Source organism: Malus sylvestris, chromosome 10, assembly GCF_916048215.2.
Source record: "Malus sylvestris chromosome 10, drMalSylv7.2, whole genome shotgun sequence".
NCBI lineage: Eukaryota > Viridiplantae > Streptophyta > Magnoliopsida > Rosales > Rosaceae > Malus > Malus sylvestris.
The window spans coordinates 2,195,483-2,220,168 of record NC_062269.1 but is presented as its reverse complement, the minus strand read 5'-3'; the positions used below and the strand labels follow the sequence as shown (position 1 = coordinate 2,220,168).

The 24,686-nt window shown below is 39.7% G+C and overlaps 2 protein-coding genes and 1 pseudogene across 2 annotated transcripts; all 3 read left to right on the top strand.

Moving 5' to 3' along the window:
* Positions 1 to 9,452: 9,452 nt before the first annotated feature.
* LOC126587867 (disease resistance protein Roq1-like) lies at positions 9,453 to 22,961 on the top strand (annotated as a pseudogene).
* On the top strand, positions 14,325 to 15,940 carry LOC126587873 (protein MITOFERRINLIKE 1, chloroplastic-like). The gene has a single exon (XM_050252958.1). It carries the CDS (start codon positions 14,487 to 14,489, stop codon positions 15,645 to 15,647), a length of 1,161 nt encoding a protein of 386 aa, XP_050108915.1. The 5' UTR covers positions 14,325 to 14,486; the 3' UTR covers positions 15,648 to 15,940.
* Positions 20,153 to 20,953, top strand: LOC126587898 (TMV resistance protein N-like). Its single transcript, XM_050253013.1, has 2 exons — positions 20,153 to 20,272; positions 20,394 to 20,953. The coding sequence occupies exon 2, from the start codon at positions 20,422 to 20,424 to the stop codon at positions 20,842 to 20,844; it is 423 nt and encodes a 140-aa protein (XP_050108970.1). The 5' UTR covers positions 20,153 to 20,272; positions 20,394 to 20,421; the 3' UTR covers positions 20,845 to 20,953.
* Positions 22,962 to 24,686: the final 1,725 nt, after the last annotated feature.

The following is a 24,686-nucleotide window of genomic DNA, read 5'->3' as shown; positions in this document are numbered from 1 at the left end:
GGGTATGACACTTTTTGTAATATGGTACAAAAGTATCTACATGCAATGCTAGTTGACAGAGGAGTATTGTGAATTGGTATTCGGAGGATCAAATTTATGACGTGTGAAATTGTGCACCCTCAAGAAATTACTGCTTGCTTATCGAGACAACAGATGTGTGATCGATATCACGAGCAGCCGACTGTGGTATCAATAACTTATTCGTTGGGTTCGTTAAGTAAATGGGCAGGAAGACCAGTCTTCAGCAGTTGTTACGAATTTGTTATTGTTAGGGCTCGACCCAAAGACACACCTTTTCTCGGAGTACGTGACATTATGTATGCTTGGGTAAGACCCACTTTCATTTTCAGTTTTGATTTTCATTACAAGTATTTTGAACTACCCTGTATTACATTTATCTTTTCTACGTTATAAATGTGTTGGGGGAAGTATTTCTATTTTCAGTTTTAAGTTAAGCACGAGTTTTCGACCTATATGTTAGTACATATCTATTTTGACGTTATCGTATTTTACGTACTTATTTTTTACCTTATGTCCTTATATGTTTTTGACTTTATATGTTTATAAAGTACGTTTTTTACTTGTACAATGATGGGGAAAGAAGGTATGAGCTTAGAGGCATGAAAGATGGAATCATTGCAACCCGATCATGACGGTGTGGCATTTTCCCTTCGTGCAACCGCTTTGATGTGATTTCTTCGTTACGTATATATATTTTTCTTCTTCTTATCTTCGAATTTTTCAGTGTAGTAAGTTATTTCAAATTTCGAGGACTAAAATATTTTAAGGGGGGTAGATTGTAAAACCCCACCCCCAATTAAAAATTGTTTTTGAATCTTAATTGGTGAGCCACGTGAGGCCCACCCTATGAGCTTTGTCCTCCGGCCTCTCTCTTCTATTCTCTCCCCGTTACCTCATCTTTCTCTCCCTCACAGTTCTATCCTTCTTCCTCTCGCTACACCCAACCTTCCTCGAGGGTAGCTTACACATCCATACACACATGCAATCACCCACACGGCAATAATGACAACATCACCACCATGATTAGCTCACTCACTCACTTTCTCTCTTAGTCTTTCAGCTCACTCTTCTTTCTCTTTTTGGACTCTCCTTTCCTGATAAAACCCACGCCACGCACGCACACCTGAGACCTAATCGAACCCCCTAGCGACGGTGCAGCATCAGTACCACTCTCGTCGTCTCCCTCTCATTTTCCCTCACCTCTCAGTGAAGCTCGGTGAAGCACGGGAGCATAGAGAACCCTCAACGAGCCGTGATGCTCGAGCCGAGTTTTCGTCCACCCCTGATCCTCTTCACAATGAATCGTAGGTATGTTTCCTTTATTCCGTCTTGTACTTTGTTTTCATACCTAGATCGCACCTCTAGGTTGTTAATTGTGCCGTCGACCGGAGCTAGGAAGCTCTGACCTCTTTCTTTGGTAAGGAACAAGAACCCAGGGCCTTTGGGGCCTATACCCAAGCCCAAACCCTTGGCTTTCAAGCCTTTGGGCCGTGTGTGGAACTTGGGTTTCAGCCTATGAGCCATAAACCCAAAACCCTTTTCCTTTTATTTATTTATTTATCTTCTAAAGACCTAAAATGCCTTGGACCATTTTATTAGGGTCGTAGGCTTGTGCATTCTAAAACCTAAAACCCTTAGGTCTTAGGCTTCAAGGCTGTGCAGGCTTAGGCCTTCGGGCCGTGAAAGTCTGGGCCTCAAGCCCAATACTCTAAACTTAAACCCAACCCATCCTAAGTCTAAGCCCAACCCGAGTAACCATTAAGCCCAAAACCCTTAAGGCCCAACCTGGATCCAACCCTAAATCGATTCGACCCGGTTTGACCTGTTAACCCAAACCCGATCTGACCATTGACCCGATCAACGGTCAGCGTTGACTTTGACCGATCAACGTTCATTTTTTGGTGTTTGGGACCCCTCCTAAGCTAATTTAGATTTGTTGGACCAATTTTTAAGTCCGTTTTCCCAAATTCAATCGTTTAAGTATCATTTTATTGATTGTACTCCTTAGGTCTTTAGGTGCAATTAATAGCGACGGTTCCGTTATTCCTTTTGGTACTTCTTTGCACCAATGGTGTACGGTGAGTGGACCCCTTCTAAAAATGCATGTTTTAACAGTAGTAATGCATACATGAAAAGCATGATTTAATGATTACGTTTTATAAGATAACATGCTTATTAAGGCTAGTTTGAATTATTACCGTTTTTCCTATAACCCATGTTCTTTATAGAATATCTTGTGGATGACGTTATAATATTTAGAACATGTTTCGAACACTTTTTTATAGTATAGATGATGGATGACTTTATACTATGAAGTTGCTTTTCAAATATATGTATGTTTAATGGTTTTGTACTTACCTAGTGGTCCTTATTCCTCTATGGGACGAGGATTAGATTCCTCATGGGCGAGGTTACGGTGTTGGCATAGGGCTTGAAGAAAGAATCTCTAGCTACGGGCTAAGAGACACGGGAAGCTGGCACGGGGCCTGAAGATGATTTTCCTCTAGTAATTGGCATAGGGACGGGGAGCTGGTACATGGCCTAGAGTGAGATTAGACATTCATTAGTGATTACAATATATACGAGTTATGTTGATAACTGTTTCAATATTATATATATATATATATATATATATATATATATCAACTTGGTCCACTCATGTTTGTTTTGTGCCCCTTCAGGATTTATAATCGAGACGTACGATCCCAGTGTCAAGGCACTTCCGCATCGCCATCTTCAAGTCCTCTCGGTGTAGGACCCATTCTTTGTTCATTCAATTTTATATTATTCCTTTTAGAGTTCTAGATTAGTTATATACTTTGAACATGTTCCTCATTTGCATAATAATTATATTTCAATTTCTATTATTCTTATTCATATTTTTAGTTCTCAGCATTTGCATTTAATAAATGGCTTTCGTACCCTTGGGTCTTGACTAGCACGTGACCATTCCAATGTCTCATAGACATCAGGATCGGGGCGTGTCACTAAGACCTTCTCTAGGTAGGGTTTTATTTTGTATTAGTGTAAATAAGGCTTTTTAGGCATTAGGGTTGAGAAGGAAGGAGGCGAGAACAACGCATCAATTTTGGAGAACATAGCTAGGCTTGGTTTATATCCATCTTTTAATAATATTTTATTTTATGATTGTTCGTAACTAATTTCTTTTACTATGGTTGTCACGCCCCGATCCCTACATATGTACAAGATCGACATGCAACTTCACCAAGTACCCGTATATCTAACATACCCTGCCTTTGGGATATGGACAATGCACAAATTAAGATTCGAATTTCATACTAATTTTTCGTTTACTCTATGGCTGCATCTAACCTCTTTGTTAGACTGCCTACGTACCCTCTGACGAGATCAAACCATTCATAGTTCACCATTTGTTAAACTCTGAACTTTTTGTAAAACACTTCCTAGCAAAAAACATAAAGTACCACACTACACATCAACCATAAGCGAAATAAGAGTTTTCATCTTGCCATTCACACACACATGTACTTTCCAACACCATTCCACAATCACGTCAATTAATAATTTATAAAATACACCAAAATGCAAGGCTAGAGCGATACAGTTTGGCTGAAGCCTACATCTATAAATAATGTGATTTCGGGCCACTCAACGAAATCCAGGAACATCGGGTTCCGGACCACTCAACGGAACCAAAATAACAAGCAGGATTCTGGACCACTCAACGAATTCCAAACCAGGATACGATTTCGGACCACTAAACAGAATCACGGAGTATAAGGGATTCCAAACCTCTTAACGGAATCCAAGTAAATACAATTCCGGTCCACTCAACAGAATCGTAGAGTACAATAGATATCAAACCACTCATCGAAATCCAAAGCAAGATATGATTCTGGACCACTCAACGAAACCCTGCAGAACCCAGTTCTGGACCACTCAACAGAACCGAGCAGAAGTCTAAGAAACATGTCAATGGCTCGAAGAAACAAGATATGAGTCAAGTTACTAAATTTATTAAAGCTAAACGAAACAAGAAATGAAAAAAAGCACAAGTTACACAATTTAGAACGATCAACGAAATGAGAAATAAAACAATGAAATGAGATATAAACAAGCTTTAAAGAAACGAACCCCATGACAATGGATTAAAGGTCCACTACTGGCCCTCCCATTTCATCAAACAATTCAACATGCATTTCAAATCACATTTCACAAATATTTCCAATGCACAAGTTAGATCACATTTCATAATAATAGATCGATGGCTAATTATTAAAAATAACATTTTAATAGAAATCACATTTTAATAGAAATCACATTTATAAAACCAAGTCATATCCACAAAGGATATTAAATAAGAAACCAGGGTAATAACCATATCACATATATTAAAGTCACTCACTAACCAATGTATGCTTACAAGACTTCACTTAGTCTCTAGTAGTGCTAATTTTAGTATTTAGGATGAATGAAACAGGTGGACCAAATGTCAACTCTCAGTCAATTGTGGGGTCCAACCCTATATAATTTGATCTGGAACATCCGCCCATGAATTTCTGATCCGTAACCGTCCAAGAGTCTTATTAATCTTCTAGAACAATATCTTAAAATTTTGGAATGATCTAACGGTCAAATCTCCGTCAATTGCTAGAATTAGGTTGTGATCAACAATTAGTTTTACAAACGTAAAAATTCAATTCATCAAGATCTATACGTCGGATTCCTAATCTATTAGTTTCTAATGTCCTCAAATATTACCTGCTATAACGCATTAATGTTTGGTGACAATCCAACGGTCGAATCATTGATGGTTATAATGATCAAGAGGCAGGCCCTAACGAAACTATGTTTGAACGATGGGATTTCATCCATCGAATGTCACATATGGAATCAGGGTATCGAATTTAGCTTAGAAGGGTCAAGTGGGTTATTGAGCCACGCGTCACCACCTCGACTTGCTGGAAAATTCACTTAACCCAAAAAATTACCAAATTTTATAGAATTTTAAAGTACAACGAGGGGAAGAACTTTCATACCTGGACCGAAGTCCAATTTAGCCAGGAAACACCTGAAAGTGCCTTCGATCTGTCAGAAACCTTAGGAATAAATGTTCTCGATTCAACCCCAAGACGAACTCTGACGCCTCAATCACTGCTTGGGCTTTATTCCTGAGCTTGAGGAGAGTTTATTGGCGATGGTGATTGACGGAGTTAGCTTTTGGTTTGGTGAATCACCGTCAAGAACCTGTTGAATCCATCGTGCTGCTTTTCACAAAATCAAGGTTAAATTTTGTTGGTTTTTTAGTGAAAATGGAAGAGGAAATGATGCTAGGTTGATTCCAGGAGGTGAGTAGCTTCAATTCATTGGAAAATCTATGTGAAAGGCGTTGGGAATCATGGATTCTGTCAGGTCGGGTCGCGGGTTGAAAGGAAGGGACTGGGTCGACCGGTTCTCTCCTATCTCCTTCCCTCATTTCCCTTCATTTCCTTCCCTCCTAATTGGCCCGTCTCTCCCTCATTTCCCTCATTTATCTCCCCATCTCTTCATCCTAGCCACACACGTGGCACCAAATCAGTGCTCCAGCAAATCTGGAGCCTTCTAGATAATGGTCAAATGACTATTTCGCCCCTGTCTTTAATGGTTTATATCTCATTTGTTATAGCTCCGTTTGGCGAACGGTTTTCGCCTACGCATTCGTGAGGTCGAGTTTTATCCAAATATGTAAATAAAAGTGACAAAACATATAGGAATTAAATACATCCTCGAAAAGTTCGTTTAATTCATTAAGTGCATTTTCATCCTTTCACTTATATATATATATAAAAAAAACTACACGCCATAATTATAAACGCGTCGAAACTAAGAATACGGAATACATAATTTTAAATAGTGAATTCCGAGGATGGGATTTCACAAGGTTTAGGCCATGAGCCTTAGCAATAATATGTAGTTTCTTTTCGATTTACTTATGATATTAGGCATACAGGTTTCAATTATTAATTACCGGTTTCAACTATCTAATTGTATTGATGCTTGATCACCATTAGGTTATTTAGAGAAGTAATTTGATGCAATTTTGGTAGGAGGTTGGTCCTTGAAATTGACGAAGGCTTCTTGTGGTTAATATGTGCAAGTTCACTTAGGATGAATAACATGTCTTAAGGGTTGTTTGGTTTTTCAAAAGGTTTCACAAAACTTAACGAGTCATGCATGTTTAGATTTGATATGAATACCACAAACGGATTGCATGTTTGGTATATGCTCTATGTTGGGGGTCTGAGTAGGCATATATTAGGAAAACCTATCCTTCAAATATGCGTTGCTCAAAAAAACAAAAAAAAAAACAAAAAACAAAAAAAAAAACCTTCAAATATGCATGTGTAAGTCATAAGTAATTGGAAGAATTACGTAGGATTGTTAAGGTAACAGCATAACCTTAGTGCTTAAATTGATTTTCAAAACTATTTTCTTTTGTATTCTCTACTTTGCAATTTATTTAATTGTTTTTAATTTAAAATTCGTTTTTATTATTTTGAATCACAAAATCAACTTTTTCTCAAATCTTGTTAAATAATTAATTAAGATTTGATTTAACATAGATTATTTATTCAATTCTTAAGGAGAACGATGTGACAGCCCGTCCCGAATTAAAAAATATTTTTATCCTCGAATGCGTGGAAATGACGATTTTGCCCTCGTGGACCTTGTGTTGTGAATGTATGCATATGGTTGAAATTATTTTTGACGTTACGAGAATGTCGACGCGATTTAGGGGCCGAGTTGGGTTCGTAATGGTAATATTATTAAGGAAATGAGGAAGTTGGATTGGACCTAAGTTTGCATGAGCCTAGGCATGGAGCCCAATTAGGGCTTAGGATAATTTAAAATTTGCCCAATCTAGGCATGTACACACACACGTCCACACGTGCACCCTACCTTTTTCTTTCTCTCTCTTTCTCGAACCCTCTTCCCCGTCCGTACAAACAAACCCCATAACCTTCAAACATCTTCATACACCCACAGATCGAGTGTGAAGATAACATTTTCGTGCTTCCCTCAACCTAACGAGTCGAGCCATACCCTTTGTTTGAGAAGAGGACTTGTAGAACTCGAGATATTCGAGCTCCGGTGAGAAGAGTAAATTGCTCCGACATGATTGCAACCGTTTTAGCTAGTGTTGGGACTTAAGAAGGTATTTTTCTAGCTTCCATGGTGTGTTGAAGTAATTTTGAAGTAGTTTGGCTGTCGGGATAAGCTTAACCATGGGTTTCCAGGTTTAGCTGGAATTCGAGGAACTTCCCGACCAGTTTCCGTCAGTTTGACCTCTGAGGGGTAAGAAAATGTTCTACTTGTTTAGGGCTTCAATTTGACATAAATTTCGTGGAATTTGGTTGAAAAACGAGGAAGATATTAAGATTTGATTTTTTTTTCCAGTTTTCGGTGACGCAGCGGCGGCCGGTGACGGAATCTGGCGAACCACCGGAGAAGAAAGGAGAATATTCCGTCAACTTTGACGGAATATGCCTAACGGCGTTAGGTATCTTTAACGGAATATTCTATTATTTAACTGAATATTCCCTAACGGTGTTAAGGTTACCGTTAGCGTGCCAGGCACGTGCATGCGCTTGGCCGGAGCATGACAGCACGTGGGACATCGAAAATTTTTTCTAAAAAACTTGGGATCTTCGTAGTGTTGAGTAGGCCACGATGGTATATTCAAACACCTCAATTGAGCAACGTATGAGAAGTTATTACATAATTTTGGTTATATGCTTAAAACTAACGTTAAAATAGTTGTTTCACATATAGGTGAGACGTTTCCAGAGGACGAACACAGTCAGGCGAGACTCGGGGGTTACGACCCTGTCACATATTAGTGAGTGGGCTTTTGGTTTTCAATATATACGTATATATGCTTTACGTTTTCCCAGAAATAGTTTTCAATTGTTTTTATGTTTTAAAATGTCGTGTCATATTTGCTTTATATTTTAGCATATGATTTAGTGTAGGTTTGCATAATATGGCATGCTATTGCAGAGGCCAAGGTAAGTTTAGGTGAGTACACATTGTTGGTATGATTACATAGTAGTTAGTGATGAATTGTTGTGCGTAGAATTCATTATCCTGCATCCCGGTGTTAGTGCTCCGCCCGAGGCCAAGGCCTAGCCTTCACGTGATTGTCCACCTCCCACACCACACGCTCACCTTGGATCTAAGGCAGGTGCCAGCCTGTCGTACAAACCACATTAGGTGGTTCTGACTCGTAGGTGACTTGCAATACTTCGCACAGCCTTCACGTGATTGTAGCACTTGAGCGTATTTATTCATACCTAGCTTGTCGTACAGACCACATTAGATGGTTCCAACTCATTTGCAGGACTTGACTGATGAGTTATAGACTCAACTGTACATGTCTCGTTAGGTGACTCCGGCTGATATGTCATTTTATATTGATTCATTTCATTTGGCTTACTTATGCATTGTGGAGATGATTGACATGGCATACATGTGGGTTTTGCTACTCTCGAGCATGGTTTTTATATACGTACATAGTACTATTTTCTGGGAAATTATACCGGTTTTACGATGAGCCGTTATTACTTTTGGAAAGATAAATTGTTTTGAAAAGCTTTGTTTTTGCCCACTCACACTTTCTGTTTTGCACCCCTCCAGGTTCTAGGTAGGCGCGCTTGTTGGTGGCTTACGAGGAGTCGACGGCGGTTCTGACAGACTATAAATAATGTAGGATCATCTCTCTGGTATTGTATAATTAGTAATTAGACTTCTGGACTACATTCTGATACCTACGCTCTGGTTGTGTGTGTATCTACACTCTAAACACTTTCACTCGCACTGATATGCTAGTCTAGTGTAAATTAGTTAGTTGGTTTTTATTTATCCATATATTTATATCACGTTCACTTGTGCACAATGCATATGGCTACGTCACCCTCACGTGACAGCCATCATGCCTCAATTGACATTGTACTCTTGCGAGTATTTAAAGTTTTTTTTATCCCTATTTTTATGAATTAGCATGTAAAAAGTGTCCAAAAATGGATGGCTCTTCCAAGGAAATAAGCTCTTTGTTTTTAGGTGAAAGGAAAGAAGCTCTTCACCAAAGCGTTCCAGTCCAAAATAATGTCCTTAATTATTCCTCGATAATCCTTGCCTACCTAGTAATTTCTATGTTCTTTGTATTCAAATCTAAGACCAAGTTGCTTGTACTACTAGTTGTGTGTTGTTTCCAAAAGAGGTGCTTGTACTACTAGTTGTGTGTTGTTTCCAAAAGAGGTGACGTAATATTTCAAATGAAATCGGCGCAGGAAATATAGTGTGTATTGTTTTGCTTTCATATTTCCCGGAAATTGTAGTCTCCCAACGGTTTGACAGTATCGCCTGCATCTTTTGGAGAATTTGATGCAAAGTGCTTCCATCATTTTCCAATGGCGTTGAGCAAGCAAAGAGTCTCCAAGTCTCCGGCTGCCGCTCCGTGGGAATACGACGTGTTCATAAGTTTTATGGGTGAGGACACAAGGGATAATTTTACAGATGATTTATATGAAAAATTGGTGGAGCGAGCAATCAAAACTTTCAGAGATGATAATGAACTTGAAAGAGGCACCACTATTTCTCTAAAGCTCTTGAATGCAATCGAAGAATCGTGGTTTGCTATCATTGTCCTCTCACCGAATTATGCTTCTTCCACCTGGTGCTTAGATGAGCTTTCACATATTGTTGAATGCATGGAAGATAGGAAGACCATTCTACCAATTTTCTACCATGTGGATCCCTCCCATGTTAGAAAACAAACCGGAATTTTTGCGCAAGCATTCAACAAGCACGAGAAAACATTTATGAATGACACAGAAAAGGTGCAACGTTGGAGAACTGCGTTGACAAAAGTGGGTAATATGCTTGGGTGGATTTCAAAAGATAGGTATGCATAAATGAAATAGTAGTATATCTTATACATATTTTTTCAGTAAGAATTTCTTAGTTCAAAGATGTTTATTTGTTTTTGTTTTGTTGTTGATGTAGGTACGAGAATGATCTTATCAAAGAAAATGTTGACACAATATGTCACAAAGTGCATCCTACATGCACATTGTTAGGTTCAAGAAAGATATTAGTCGGAATTGAGTTTAGATTAAAGAAGATAGATTCGCTTTTAGATCTTGAAGCAAATGATGTTCGCTTTATAGGGATATGGGGGGAGGGCGGAACTGGTAAGACAACTCTCGCTAGACTTGTTTACGAGGGAATTTCCCACAACTTTGAAATTTGCAGATTTATTGGTAATGTCAAGGAGGTTTCAGCAGCGTTGCAGACAGTCACGCAAGTTTGGGATGCTTCCAGTGTGTCGAATATGGCAAAGAAATGTTTTTGTAAGAAAAAGGTTCTTCTGGTTATTGATGAGGTGGAAGAATTAAATTGGAAACATTGGCTGGAAAAAAGAACTGGTATGGTCCGGGGAGTAGAATCATTATTACAACCAGAAACGAGCGTTTGCTAGTCGAATATCTTATAGACAAACCATATGAGCTCTTGGAGCTACACGAGAACGAATCTTCGCAGCTCTGTCATTGGAAAGCCCTAAAAAGAGATGAACCTGAAGAGTTTTATTTGACACTTACTGAGAAACAGCTGCTCCATGAAGAATCTCAATCTGAGGATGGTCATGAACAACCGGCACAACTTCATTTGGCAGAAGGCGAATCCAGCAGTAAGGTGCATTCTTATCAACACTACCTTACCTGTGTTGTTTGCAAGAATTTTGTCCCGGAAGATTTAGATGGTGTAACGAACCATTGGGAATATCGTATTTGGCAAGAAGTTTATTGCCCTTTGCATTGGGGCGATGGCACTGTTTGGTGCTATAGTTGTGGCAGATTTGCGCTGAAGGATGCCAAATATATGTATCTTGGTGATTATTTGCTATGTCAACAGTGTCAAAAGTTGGCAATCAGGAGTACATACAAATGCCAATCCCTCTACAATGAAGTAGAAAAATTCTGTCACGATTTAAACATGAGGTTGCAAATTCCAGTGGACTTGGTGGACAGGCGAACAGTTCTCATCTGGCGTGGCCTTCCTCGGTTTGTAATGGGATCATCGCTAGCGAAATTGATGAGGCAAGCATGGATAAGGATTAACGGATATCCAAATCTAAGACAGGAAGTGCAAGAAGGCATCTGTCTGGCCTTCTCGCGCATGTGGCTGGAGTCTCAGCAGATGCATTCTCGGTCTAGTACTGATCATGTTGCCTCCTCCTCTAGTTTTGTTGGATCTAAACAACTGTCCGAATTTGAGAAGAAGCTTCTTGAATACAGGAAACGAACAATTCGGTTAGTGGAGTATGGAGAAGCATCCACAGTAGCTATCAAAGCAGTGCGCAAGCACGGTCTAGGGAGTACCCTTGAACATATTCGAACCACAGGAAATTTTCCTCTTGTAGAGTGATATAAACAGATAACAATGATTGCTAAACCAATATTCTGTTGATTTCGGAGAACATTGTATGTAAATAATTAGTTGTAGTGTTAAACGAAAGATCGATCTTTAAGCTCATCAAACCCTTCTTGGTAACTGTTCAAATAGTTGTTTGCAGAATGGGGAAGCAAATGTCTTGTTTTGCTTAGACCATCTCCAATGGTGACCTAAACCCTAAAAATATTTAGCCCTGAAAATTTAGGTTTTAGCCCAGAAACAGTTTTTCTACTTCAACCATTCTGGCCTAAAATTTTAGCCCGAGATTAGCAAAAAATGAATTAAGGCTATTTTTTTTTAAATAACTTTTTGAAAAAAAAAATCATATAGACTATCCTAAATTAATTCTATGAACATTTTAATCTAAAAATATTTAAATTTCGATAAATTTTGAAAAATCACTAAATCAATACATGAAAATCATGATAAACCACATAAACTTAATACAAACGACATTTAATAAACCACATAAACTTAATACAAACGACATTTAATAAACCACATAAACTTAATACAAATGACAATTAATAAACCACATAAATTTAAAAAAAAAATTAAACCACATAAACTTAAATAATTTTTAAAAATTATTTTAGCCGTTGGATTTAAATTTGGACCGTTAGATTTGATTATATTCGATCTAAGCCGTTGGATTCAATAAATATATAAATTAAAAACTAAAAAAAAAAATTGAACCTGAACCGTTGGATTAACCAACGGCCCATTTAATGAAGACCATTGGATGATTTAAAGTAGCCGTTAGGCTACATGGTTGTCTGACAGATGGGGGAACAACCCCACGTGGGTTGGTTGGGCTCCAAATCAAGCCTAGCGCGTGCAGCGAGTAGGCAAATGGCTTTGGGGTAGTGGGCTTCATAGCCCTGGTTTCAGTCTCACTTTCTGGGGTTCATTTTGCTTTGTGACCTAAAGTTGGGCTGGTATTTGGCCCCCATATCAGTTTTAGGTTTTAGGTTAATTTTAGGTCATGGGTTGAAGTGATTTTTTTTGGGGGGGGGGGAGGGGAATTATGGGTTTTAGCCCATTGTTGGAGTTGGTCTTATGAATGAAGCTTTAACTGCTTGCGTAACTAAAGCATGTTAAACATCATTGGAAGGTAATTTTCGAATTTGAATGGTTTCAGTTTGCGCACACGAAAAAGCGAAACTGTATGGTCTCTTATAACTTATTTGTTGTGTTTAACTTGTTTTTCATCAAATTATTAGGTGAATAAACCTGCATTTTAGCTAGCTACTTCCTCCACACACATTTGATGATGTCACCAATCAATAAAGTCTAGTGTTCGTGCCATGCTCGGGCCGGCCCAACTGTACTACTAAAGTGACACCTCTACATGAAAGAGTTGGACGTGTACCAAAGTGACACGAGCTATCGATTGACACAACTAACTAAACTTCAGGACTAACTTACATGAACGAGATTTCCAATATAATCAGTATAATTTAAGTCACTATTCAGGCAGGAATGTCGCCGGTGGGCGTTTCTGGCTCGAGCACACAGCTCCCCGCGGAGTTGGCACTTTGGTTGGTTGTTGAGCTCCTGCTTGTCACAATGCTGCAAGAGTAGAACAAAGTTAGTTCTGAAAGGTGCCTTTGCAAAGCCTTAGGTATAGGCATGGAGGCTCACAATCAAAACCAACTAAGTGTGTACATTAAGTTCTTTTTTATGCCTTGAGGTTAAGGACTTTTGTCTATCTTGTATGCTTCAAAGAGTGGAAGTCCAGATCTGACGAAGTTGCCCATTTTAACTCACTTTCAATCACCAAGTGATAGAACAAAACATTAAATGGACCAAATCTAGGAGCTGGGGGAACTCTGATTCATTAAAGGACTGAAAATGACTTGAATATAAGTTGAGAGATACATGATAATGCTAGATCTATCAACTAAAAGGGAAAACAAAGAGAGTCGGGCCAGATTTAACCTTGTCGGGCAAGGTTGAATCCCTGTGCAGCTTCTCTTCTTTGTGATTACAAGGGTTTGAGAGCTAAAAGAGGTGTTTGGTAGGCAGAGTGAACATGAGGGAATCGATACTGCTATGGTTGATAGCGTAGCATAGCTATTACACTAGACAAAAGATGGCTTTTGTGAGGGCTAATCCTGAAAAGGATTGAGGTCGGGGCTAACTACAGCTTCGTAGATGAAAATTTGGCTTGAGCAAAGTTTGTATATTTGTTTGTTTGATTGGTTGAGTTTCTTTGTCTTTAGGCCCTCTTCCCCCTTTTATAGGCGAATTAGCCTGACTGTATGCAGCTTGGTTCCTGCCCGAAAGCATCTGAGGGGTAGTGACTCATCAGCAATTTACGTACTCTGCCATTCAGAAAGTGCTTTTTGGGCTGAGAGTAGGTGGATTTCCATCGATTGTCACTTCCATGTAGGCCACTTGCTCCTACTTGTTCTTGCATTAATGTGGAATCATCATTTTGCCTTGGGTTGGGTGAATGGGTTTGGTGCTGGGTCTTCGGGCAAAGTCATGCCTTCTGGGCTTCTTTTTGGGCTTCTCTTCCTTCAGCCAAAGTTCAAATATTAACCCAAACAGTCACACCACAAGATCAAAAGTATGGTCCAAGAAGAAGAAAAATGAACATATTGGTCCATAGCACATCTAGAAATAAAATCTTAATTAGAATAATGTACTTTCTTTTTTTAACCAAGTCCGAATCTCCTCTAGGTAGTTTAGATTTGTATAAATTATCGTATGGTTTATAAAACAAAATCTAATAACGTAACTTGGATTTAATTTTTAAGTATCCAACCACTTGTAACTAAGTATCAAACCGTGTTCTGGACACTAATCTCTCCCAAAATACAACCGAAATAGAATTCTCATGTCCACGTACAGGATACAGCTAACTACCGACTTCGTACTCTTTCATTTTCCGTGGCGCTCACTCCTCGGTGACTAGTCGATAATAAAAGCTCACCGCCACCTCCACCTCCACAGAGAGCGAGAGAGAATTGAGCGAGCAAGCCATGGACGGCAGACTCTCAGCCTCTCTGGGCCTCCCCGCACCCAATCAAAACCACCACACTCAGTCCTCCAATGACTTCCACAACCTCTTCACCCATTTCATCACTCCAAATCCCCAAACTACCCTCACCCCTACCCAAAACCACATCCCATTCTTTGCCTCCACCACCACCAACACCACCTCCTCCACCCCCAATTGGGCCTCCATTACCCGACCCAGTACCCGCCCCAAGACCCAAATCCTGCTCATGAACCTCACGGTCTTCGAGCGCGCCCTCATCGGCGCAGGCGGCGGAGGCATAGCCGGAGCCTTCACCTACTTCTGCCTCCATCCTCTGGACACCATTAAGACCAAGCTCCAGACCAAAGGCGCCTCAGACATTTACGCAAACACCTTCGATGCAGTCCTCAAGACCTTCCAGACCAAGGGCATTTCGGGGTTTTACAGCGGCATCTCCGCCGTCATCGTCGGCTCCACCGCCTCCTCCGCCGTCTACTTCGGCACCTGCGAACTGGGTAAGTCGGTTCTCGCCAAATTACCCAATTACCCTCCCGTTCTCATCCCTCCCACGGCCGGAGCCATGGGCAACATAGTCTCTTCCGCGATAATGGTGCCCAAGGAGCTCATCACGCAGCGGATGCAAGCCGGGGCCAAAGGGAGGTCGTGGCAGGTGCTGCTCAAGATCCTCGAAAACGACGGCTTTCTGGGTCTTTACGCAGGGTACTCTGCCACATTGCTTAGGAACTTGCCTGCGGGTGTGCTGAGCTATTCGTCGTTCGAGTACCTGAAATCGGCGGTGCTGAGCAAGACGAAGCAGACCAATTTGGAGCCGATACAGAGCGTGGTGTGCGGGGCGTTGGCCGGAGCAATATCGGCCTCCATTACGACGCCACTTGATGTGGTGAAGACGAGGCTGATGACTGGTGCGGCGCAGGGCGGGGTTTCGGGGACGGTGAAGCAGATTTTAATGGAGGAAGGGTGGGTGGGGTTTACGAGAGGAGTGGGGCCCAGAGTTCTTCACAGCGCTTGCTTTTCGGCATTGGGTTACTTTGCTTTCGAGACTGCCAGGCTTGCCATTCTGAATCAGTATATTAAGAGGAAGGAGCTGCAGCAGATGCAAGATTTCGGTGTCAATGTTGGTGTTGGTGTTGCTTCCACTTGATGATTTCATGTATTCATTTGGTGAAATCCTCTCTTTATCCCTTTTTTCGATTTTTAATTCATTTTGAAATTGTCTAGTAGTAGAAGGGATGATGATGCTTACCAGCTTACTTATCAGCTTTAGATGGGTTTAAATTTCGAGATATATTTAGTGGATAGACACGAGTTTCAAAATTTAAACTCTATCCCAAGTTGTAGTTCCAGTTGGATACTATATCAATATGCATATATATGTTTTCCTTCTTTCCCAGCATAATGAAAATGGTAATGCCTATCAATTTACGGTTAGATAAATTGCTCTTGTATATTCATATGATGCAGATTTGTGTTGCATAAGTAGTGTTGGTTTACTCTTTTATTTACGGCAATCTATCCGTGCGTATTTGTCATGTAAGTTACTCAGGTGAATGTGCATCTGTGTTGCTACAATTCCTTTTTTCCCTAGCTATAGAGAGAAGGAAACCTGACTAAATGAGTTACCTAACAATTTCGATGCCTATCAGTATCTATGCATTGTTACATAAAATACTTGGTATATTCACTCAAATTCTTGTTTTTAAATATGTTGTCTAGAGCAATATATTTGTCTCCTTATCTGTTACAATTCTTCTCCTAGGAAGTAGAATGGGGAAAATATTGCCACACAGTAGTTACAATTTCATCAGCGTCACTGAAAAGTTTGGTAAAATTAGCTGTGTTTTGCCTTGTGCCTTTTGCACTATCATTTAGTCAGTAAATTTGGATGATGGGTTTGTGTTTTGGTCCTTGAATTGCAAGGCATAGTATGGAGGGGCTACTCATTTTGCAGGACTTTTACCAGTAATTCCAAGTGTCATGTGGCAATTGAAGGTCAGGTGTTTTGGTTGGTGTAGAATATGTTTGTTGAGTACTGTTAGACAGCAGCATATTGAACTAAACACCAGATAAGTAACAATATGTTATGAAATCTGAGTGAATATATGAATGTCAGATCTTCATCCTACCACAAAACAAGACAATGTGCAAGCTGTCCTCGCCTCTGCACAATCCGACCATGGACATACTGAAGACAGAGTCTGGGATCGATATGAACGTCAGATATTCTCCACTGGCAGATGAAGGTATGCCGAAGGAGTTTCCAGAAGCTTGACATTCACACTTTTGATTATTAAGCTGATTAGTCATCCAAACAAGTTACTAGTACTTAATAACTATAAAACAAAACCATCCAGGTAACATAGCTTAAGAACTTGTCAAAAATCAAGTGCCCCTACCTGGAAACCAAAATTAAATTTTTATTGTTTGTAAAACAGAAGTCAAAGGAAATGTCCTTTGTTGAAAGCCTCTGCAGAGCTAAAACAGAGAGGGTACATGCAGTTCCCACTCCAATACTCTTTTTCGTGAAAGTGAAAGGGCATCATCCCTTCCTCCGTTCTTCTTAGGTTTCCCCTGCATCTCCCTCTCTCCATTGTTTCCATTCCAAAAACACCGTCAAGGTATGATTTTCTTCATTTTGGTGTCATTTATCATCTTTTTGTGTATTAATTGATTGTATTGAGCAGAGTGCATATTATGTAATGTTCAAGACTAGCTTAGTGGTATAGGAAATTTGTGATACACTGCTTTTTCTTTTTCTTTTCTATTTTTGGTCTGAACCCTTTGTTCTACGAACCAGTTTAGAAATGATTCGATGGTAATGATCAGTATTTGAAGCACATTTCTCGGGATCACTTTGCAATGGCTTTGAGCAGAGCTTCTGTGCCGCCTACTTCCTCAGCTCACCCATGGAAATATGATGTGTTCTTGAGGTTTACAGGTGAAGATACCCGCAAGGATTTTACAGATCATTTATATGACACATTGCAATTTAGGGCGATTAAAGACTTTCAGAGACGACCTAGAACTTGAAAGAGGTAAAAATGTTTCTCCATATCTCTTTTGTGCAATAGAAGAGTCAAGGTTGGTCATCGCTCTCCGTGAATTATGATTCCTCCACCTGGTGCTTGGATGAACTTTCAAAAATTCTTGAATGCATGGAAGCTAGGAATGCAAGTTTGGCAATATTTTATGATGTGGATCCCTCCAATGTTCGAAACCAAATGGGGACTTTTTTGAATTCTACAACAAGCACGAAAGAAACTTCAGAGAAGACTTAGCAAAGGTGCAACACTGGAGAGCTGCTTTATCAAAAGTGGGTCATATCGCTGGGTGGACTTCAGAGGATAGGCAAGCATCACCAAAAACGGCATCATCCAAGATGTAATGTTTGCAAGGATTTTCTCCTTAATCTTCACCCTCAGGGCCAACAAAAGTAGCGTCCATTTCATGTGTGCGATGGGACTCTTAGGTGTTGTCTTTGTGGCAATTGCAGCCAAAAGATGCTGCATATCTTTTACTTGATCCTGGTGGAAGTCTGTGTCAGGAGTGCCAAGGCTTGGCGCTGGTTATGAATGCTCCAAACCAGCTCGCAACTATGAATGCGCATAAGCAGCTAGCAACTATGAATGCTCAAATCCAGTTTGCAGTTATGGATGCTCAAAACCAGTTTGCAGTTATGGATGCTCAAAACCAGTTTGCAGTTATGAATGCTGTTTGTACCATACTTGACCAATCCCGAAACTACCGAGCACCGGCCAACGCTATACTGTCAAGGACCCAGAAGAGTTCCCCTCCGACCAGGAGACCAATCACTACTCGACACGTGTCAAGATTAGAAGCCAATCAGAGCGCAGCACGTGTCGACATCAAGAACCAATCATAACATGACACATGTCAATGTGACAAAGCTACAAGTTTTTCTATAAATAGAGGTCATTCCCCCACAATATTGCCTAATGCCATTTGGGTTAAATCATTCACAAGAACTCACTAAATTGAGAGCTTGATCCTTTGTACTTGTGTAAGCCCTTCACTACTAATAAGAACTCCTCTACTCCGTGGACGTAGCCAATCTGGGTGAACCACGTACATCCTGTGTTTGCTTCTCTGTCTCTATTCATTTACGTACTTATCCTCACTAGTGACCGAAGCAACCAAGCGAAGGTCACAAAACCGGACACTTTCTGTTGTACCAAAGTCTTCGCTGATTTTGTGCATCAACATTTGGCGCCGGAAGATGATTTAGGAGATACTTTAATTCAGCCCCGAAGAGTGGATGCTTTAGGAGATACTTTAATTCAGCCAGGGATAAATACAGGAGCTTGGTGTACCGTCCGATCCAGGGATTATAAGACCAACTGGTCCTTGAAAGACAATATCAGTGTAGACGTAGTCAAAACCTTGGGGTGAACCACGATACATCTTGTGTTATTTACATTTCATGCAGATTCACGGTCGGATTTACGTTGTCCCAAGACCTCCGGTTTTGTGCATCAACATAGTTCATTGTTGGGTTTTTCCGTTTCTTCTCTTTTCCGTTCTTTGTTCGTTGTTGGGAAACATTGTAGATACTAGATATCAGTTATCGATCTATCTACTGCTATCTAGTATCTACTAATGTGTTTTAGGCATGAAATTGAATAGATTGGTACTTAGAGAGAGATGCTTCCCTTTGCCTCCTCTGTTTTTCCCCTGTTTTTATTGCTCTGTCTTGCTATCTTGTCCAGCTGTGTGTGTTGAAAATTTTTGGAACATGCAATTCATTGCTTTTTTCAATATGTGGTTTATGCTCATGTATAACTATAACTTCAATTAATTTTTTTTGGTATACTGGCTTATCCTTTTTAATATATAAGTCTAAGTAAAATATAATATCAAAGAACATAAGGTACTCAAAACCAACAATAAAATACAAAAGTTAATTATAAAATACATAATTTGAGTAAATAACTACAAAAATCAATATTTTGGGAACTGTTTTTTTTTTATCATAATAAGCTGGGATTCGGGAATACTTCGGAATATTTTGGATCAAAAATTTAAAATTCTTAAAATACCTAAATGCATTGCAATTTTTGAAACAATATTCGGTTGATTCATAATTTTTAGGTTTGGTAATTGGTATTGGTATTGTGGTTTTGGGGGTGCATTTTTGCGCATGATCCTCAAACGGTGGTAATGCTCACCACCTTACTAATTACTATTAGATGAATTTAAATTTTAAAATTTGTGTTTATCTACTACACATATTTCTAAATTTAAACTCATCAAATGATAATAAATATGATGGTGAGCATCATCAGCATTTGAGTGGGGTTGAGCAAAAGTATTTTCAAATTTTGGTATTGCTTTGCTCCAGCTACTACTACTTTAAACCATTTGGCTCTATTGAGTGGCAGATTTAAAATTCGAACTTTGAGGGTTCCAATGTTAGATACAAATTTTTAGAAGAAACCAAGCATCATTTTATTCACTAAGGCATTTTGTTGAACACATGGTAGTCTTATTGTCGTCAGCTAAACCATGTTAACCACATATCAACAAATATCAATACATGCTAAATCAATCTAATATAAAAAAAATTGTCAAGTGTGCCATTGAGAGCTAAAAGAGGTGTTACTAGTTTAAACCAGTTTGGCACCAATATCCAACCTGTCAAAGATATGGCTTGGTTTAGTGGCTGCCACTTTTCCAACCTGGAGAGCTGAACAGACTACCAGCAAAGTCAAGTTCAGTCGTCGTATCCTCCATTTCTCCTTCTCCAGAAAGGTATTCATTTTCCCTTCCCATCCACCATCTTCTTCTGCTACACATATCTTAACTTACTTTGTTTTTCCAGTTTCGAGTTTCAAAAATTTGGTATATGTGTTGCTCAACTTTTAATTACCAGATATCTCTGTTGCAACCTGGGTCGGCTAATGGCGATGACCGATCCAAGAGCCTCCGGGTCTGGTTCTTCTTCACCTCCCCAATGGAAGTACGACGTTTTCTTGAGTTTCAGGGGTGAAGACACCCGCAAGAATTTCACAGGCCATTTATACGACAAACTGCTGTGGCGCGGCATCAAAACTTTTAAGGACGACCCAGAACTCGAAAGAAGCGCATCTATATCTCCCGAGCTCTTTCGTGCAATCGAAGAATCGAGGTTTGCAGTGGTGGTTCTCTCTCCGAACTACGCTTCGTCCTCCTGGTGCTTGGATGAACTTTCAAAGATTTTTGATTGCATGGAAGCAAGAAACACAATTTTGCCAGTGTTTTATGATGTGGATCCCTCCCATGTCCGAAAACAAATGGGAACTTTCGCGAAAGCCTTCGACAGGCATGAAGAGAACTTCTCATAGATTTGAGAAATCTAATAGCGTGCATGTAGATGCCTTCGACATGCTATTAGATGCCTTCGACAGGCATGAAGAGAACTTCGACAGGCATTGAGGCCAATGACGTCCGTGCTGTAGGGATATGGGGGATGGGTGGGATTGGTAAGACAACCATTGCGAGGCTAGTCTATGAGAGAATTTCTCATAGATTTGAAGTTTGCACCTTTCTTGCCAATGTTAGGGAGGTGTCAGCGAATCATGGTATTGTTAATCTACAAAAACAACTTCTTTCCCCGATATTGAAGGAAAAAATTACACAGGTTTGGGGCTATTATGGTGGAAGCATGATGATAAAGAATTGTTTATGGAATAAAAAGGTTCTTCTCGTTCTTGATGATGTGGATCAATTAGAGCAGTTGGAATTATTGGTTGGGACAAACGCTGGTTTGGTGCGGGGAGTAGAATCATCATTACAACTAGGGATCTACGTTTGCTGGTCTCACATGACGTTGAGATCTAACAATTTGAGCTTATGGGATTAAGTGAAGATAAAGCTCTTCAGCTCTTTAGTTGGCATGCCTTTAAAAATGATCCGAATGAAGAATACCTGGAATTGTCAAAAGCTTTTGTTAAATATGCTGCCAAACTTCCCTTAACTCTGAAAACTTTGGGAATCTTTTTGTGTGGAAGAGATCAAGGTGCATGGACAAGTACATTGGATAAACTAAAGAAAGATCCAGAAGAGACAACGTTTAAAACGCTTCTAGTAAGTTATGACGGACTAGATGATATGACGAAGAATGTTTTTCTTGATGTGGCATGCTTCCATAAGGGGAATGACAAGGATACAGTAATTGAAATACTTGACTGCTGTGACTTTTCTGGACGTATCGGGATAGATGTTCTCGTTGAGAAATCTCTTTTATATATTTCAGGCAAGAATGTGGAGATGCATGATTTGGTACAGGAAATGGCATGGAAAATTGTTCGTAGAAAGTCTAAAGAGCCTGGACGACGTAGTCGGTTGTGGCTTCGTGAGGACATTTTTCATGTATTGAAGAATAATACGGTAAGAAGTTATGCAGAAATATCAAGCTTAGATATACAGCACTATAATTTCTTCTAAAACGATATAAGAATTGATCATGGAACTCACTTCTCCTTTATTTTTTCATCAGGGAACAGAAGATATTGAAGGCATAGTATTACACTTGCCGAAGCGTGAAGAAGCACACTGTAATTTTGAAGCATTCTCTAAGATGTATAATCTAAAGATGATCCAATTTAATCTTTTGTTCCTTTCTCCTGGTTCTGATGTTCTTCCTAATTCTTTAAGATTTCTGGAGTGGAGATATTACCCATCCAAATCTCTACCACCAAGTTTTGAACCGGACTCTCTTACTAGTGAAATTGTTCAACTTTGGAATGGAAGAAAGGTACAATAATGGAGTATGTATTTAGACGTATTTATGTTTGCATTTTTTACAACCTTTTTTATAAATCAAGGGTTTTTAATCTAATCACCACTTGCTATTATTCTGCAGCGCTTGTCCAACTTGAAACATATGGATCTTAGTTTCTCAAAATTAATCAGGACCCCATATTTCACAGAAATTCAGAATCTTGAGAAGTTAGTACTTGAAGGTTGTTATGATTTCATTGAGATCCACCCATCCATTGCAGCTCTCAAAAGCCTTAAGATTTTGAACTTTAAGAATTGTATGAGTATGAAGAGTCTCCCAAGTGAGATAGCAATGGAGTCTCTTGAATTTCTGAGTCCCTCTCGATGTGTCAATCTGAAAAAGATTCCGGAGTTTGTTGGAGACACGAAAAATCTGTCACGTCTTATTTTAAGTGAGACTGCTATTAAGGAAATACCTCCATCAATTGGATGTCTGATTGGCCTTGTTGAACTACATCTAGATGGTTGTCAAAGTCTCTTGTGTGTTCCAAGTGTCATTTCTAATTGCAAGTCTCTGCGAACTCCCCGAAAGCTTGGGAGTGATGGACTATTTGGAGGAACTTGATCTGAGTCGAACTGCATTAAAAGAGTTGCCGTCTTCACTTGTTCATTTGAAAATTTTTAAAAAGTTATCTGTTTCTGGATCTCCTGCATCATGGTATACTTTTGGGATTTTTAAAAGAAGGATTCCCCACTCTTTGGGTAGTTCGGTGTTCACTTCTTCAAAAGGCTTATGTTCTTTGAAGGTATTAGATCTGAGACACTTGAATCTTTGTGAAGGAGCAGTTCCAGAAGATATTGGCTACTTGTCCTCTTTAGAAGAATTAAATCTTAGTGGAAACAATTTTGTTACCCTCCCTGAAAGCATTAGACGGCTTTCTAAGCTTTCAGTATTATATTTGGAGAATTGCAAGAGCCTTCGCCAATTGTCAGTTCTTCCATTAAATGGCACATTATATGAATTCACAGATGATTCTACTTCCTTAAGCATGCTGTCTGTTCCACCACCAAAGTTGGGCCTCTACGCCAATCTGTTAGAATTTTCTTTCAGTGCTGTTAATTGCTCTGGTCTAGTAGTTGACAATCATGGTTGTAACGGTATCATATTTTCGGTGCTAAGGAGATTGCCTCAGGTACTCTCTCTCTCTCTCTCTCTCTCTCTCTCTCTCGTTTGATATAATTGTTTCTATGGTCCAGAGAATTTCTCAATCTGTCAAGCAATTCCATACGGTAATTCCTGGAAGCTATATTCCTGAGTGGTTCAGTCATCAGAGTGTGGGAAATTCACTAACTGTGGAAATACCCCCACATTCATGTAGCAGGGTGATGGGAATTGTTTTGTGTGCTATTTTCTCGGACCAGACAAATCCATCCTCTCCCTGAGTATATATATGCGTATTGTGATCATTTTGGAATTCAATGCTCGTCGCAACATTTTTCTTGCCAGCATTGGGACTCTCGTCCTAAAATACGTCATCCTGTGTCGGATCACCTTTGGGTACTTTATGTTTCTCCGGAAAGGATTATCAAACCTGGTCATTTACGATTTCATTTGATACTTTTTATTATTCAAAGGATTTAGATCGCAGGTTAATAGCAGACTTGAAGCCAAAGAAATGTGGGGCTTGTTTGGTGTACAAGCAAGATGTGGAAGAACTAATGGAACAGCAACTATAGCTGACAACATCATATGAGGTGTGCAAGTTTTTCCTCCGGTTCAAACCTTGCATCTCAATATTTATCGGAAAAAAAATAAACACTATTTCTAAAACTACAACAAAATAACCAACATTATCTTTATATTTTGTAGTTTATGATGAAATTATATATATTTTAAGTATAAACAAACAATTATTTACATGAAACATAATAGATTTACTTAAATCCGTCTAATTCGTCTAACCGCCTGCTTAGGCCTCACCTAGCCGCCTAGGCGTTAGGTCCCAACCTGCCATCTAACTTAGGGGTGGGCAAACGGGTAAAGGAACTGCGGGTCGAGGCGGGTAATGTAGGTTCGGGGCGGGTACGGGCCGGGCCATGGTTATTTACGGGGTGGGCCGATTCCTAAACCTTAGAAAAATGGGGCTCCGGACCGACCCGTTTCCAATTATAATCAACAGTTAAAGATTGAATGATAATCTATCATCCAATTTGAACCATTAATTTGTGACCTAGGTTTCCAAATCAATTTTAGTTTCAGTCTCACTCTCTCACTTCCACATTAATTTGTAACCTAGGTGTTTGGATCAAAACTTGAACTTTGGGCTCAAGAAAGGAGCTGGCCCAAAAGGAGGCCTGAAGGAAGAGTTGGCAAAGGCCCAGTCGAAACCCAGAAAAGCAGAAAAGGCCTTTTCTGACTTGGTGCAGCTCATGAAGACCACTTGCTCACTTACCCAAAGGCCAA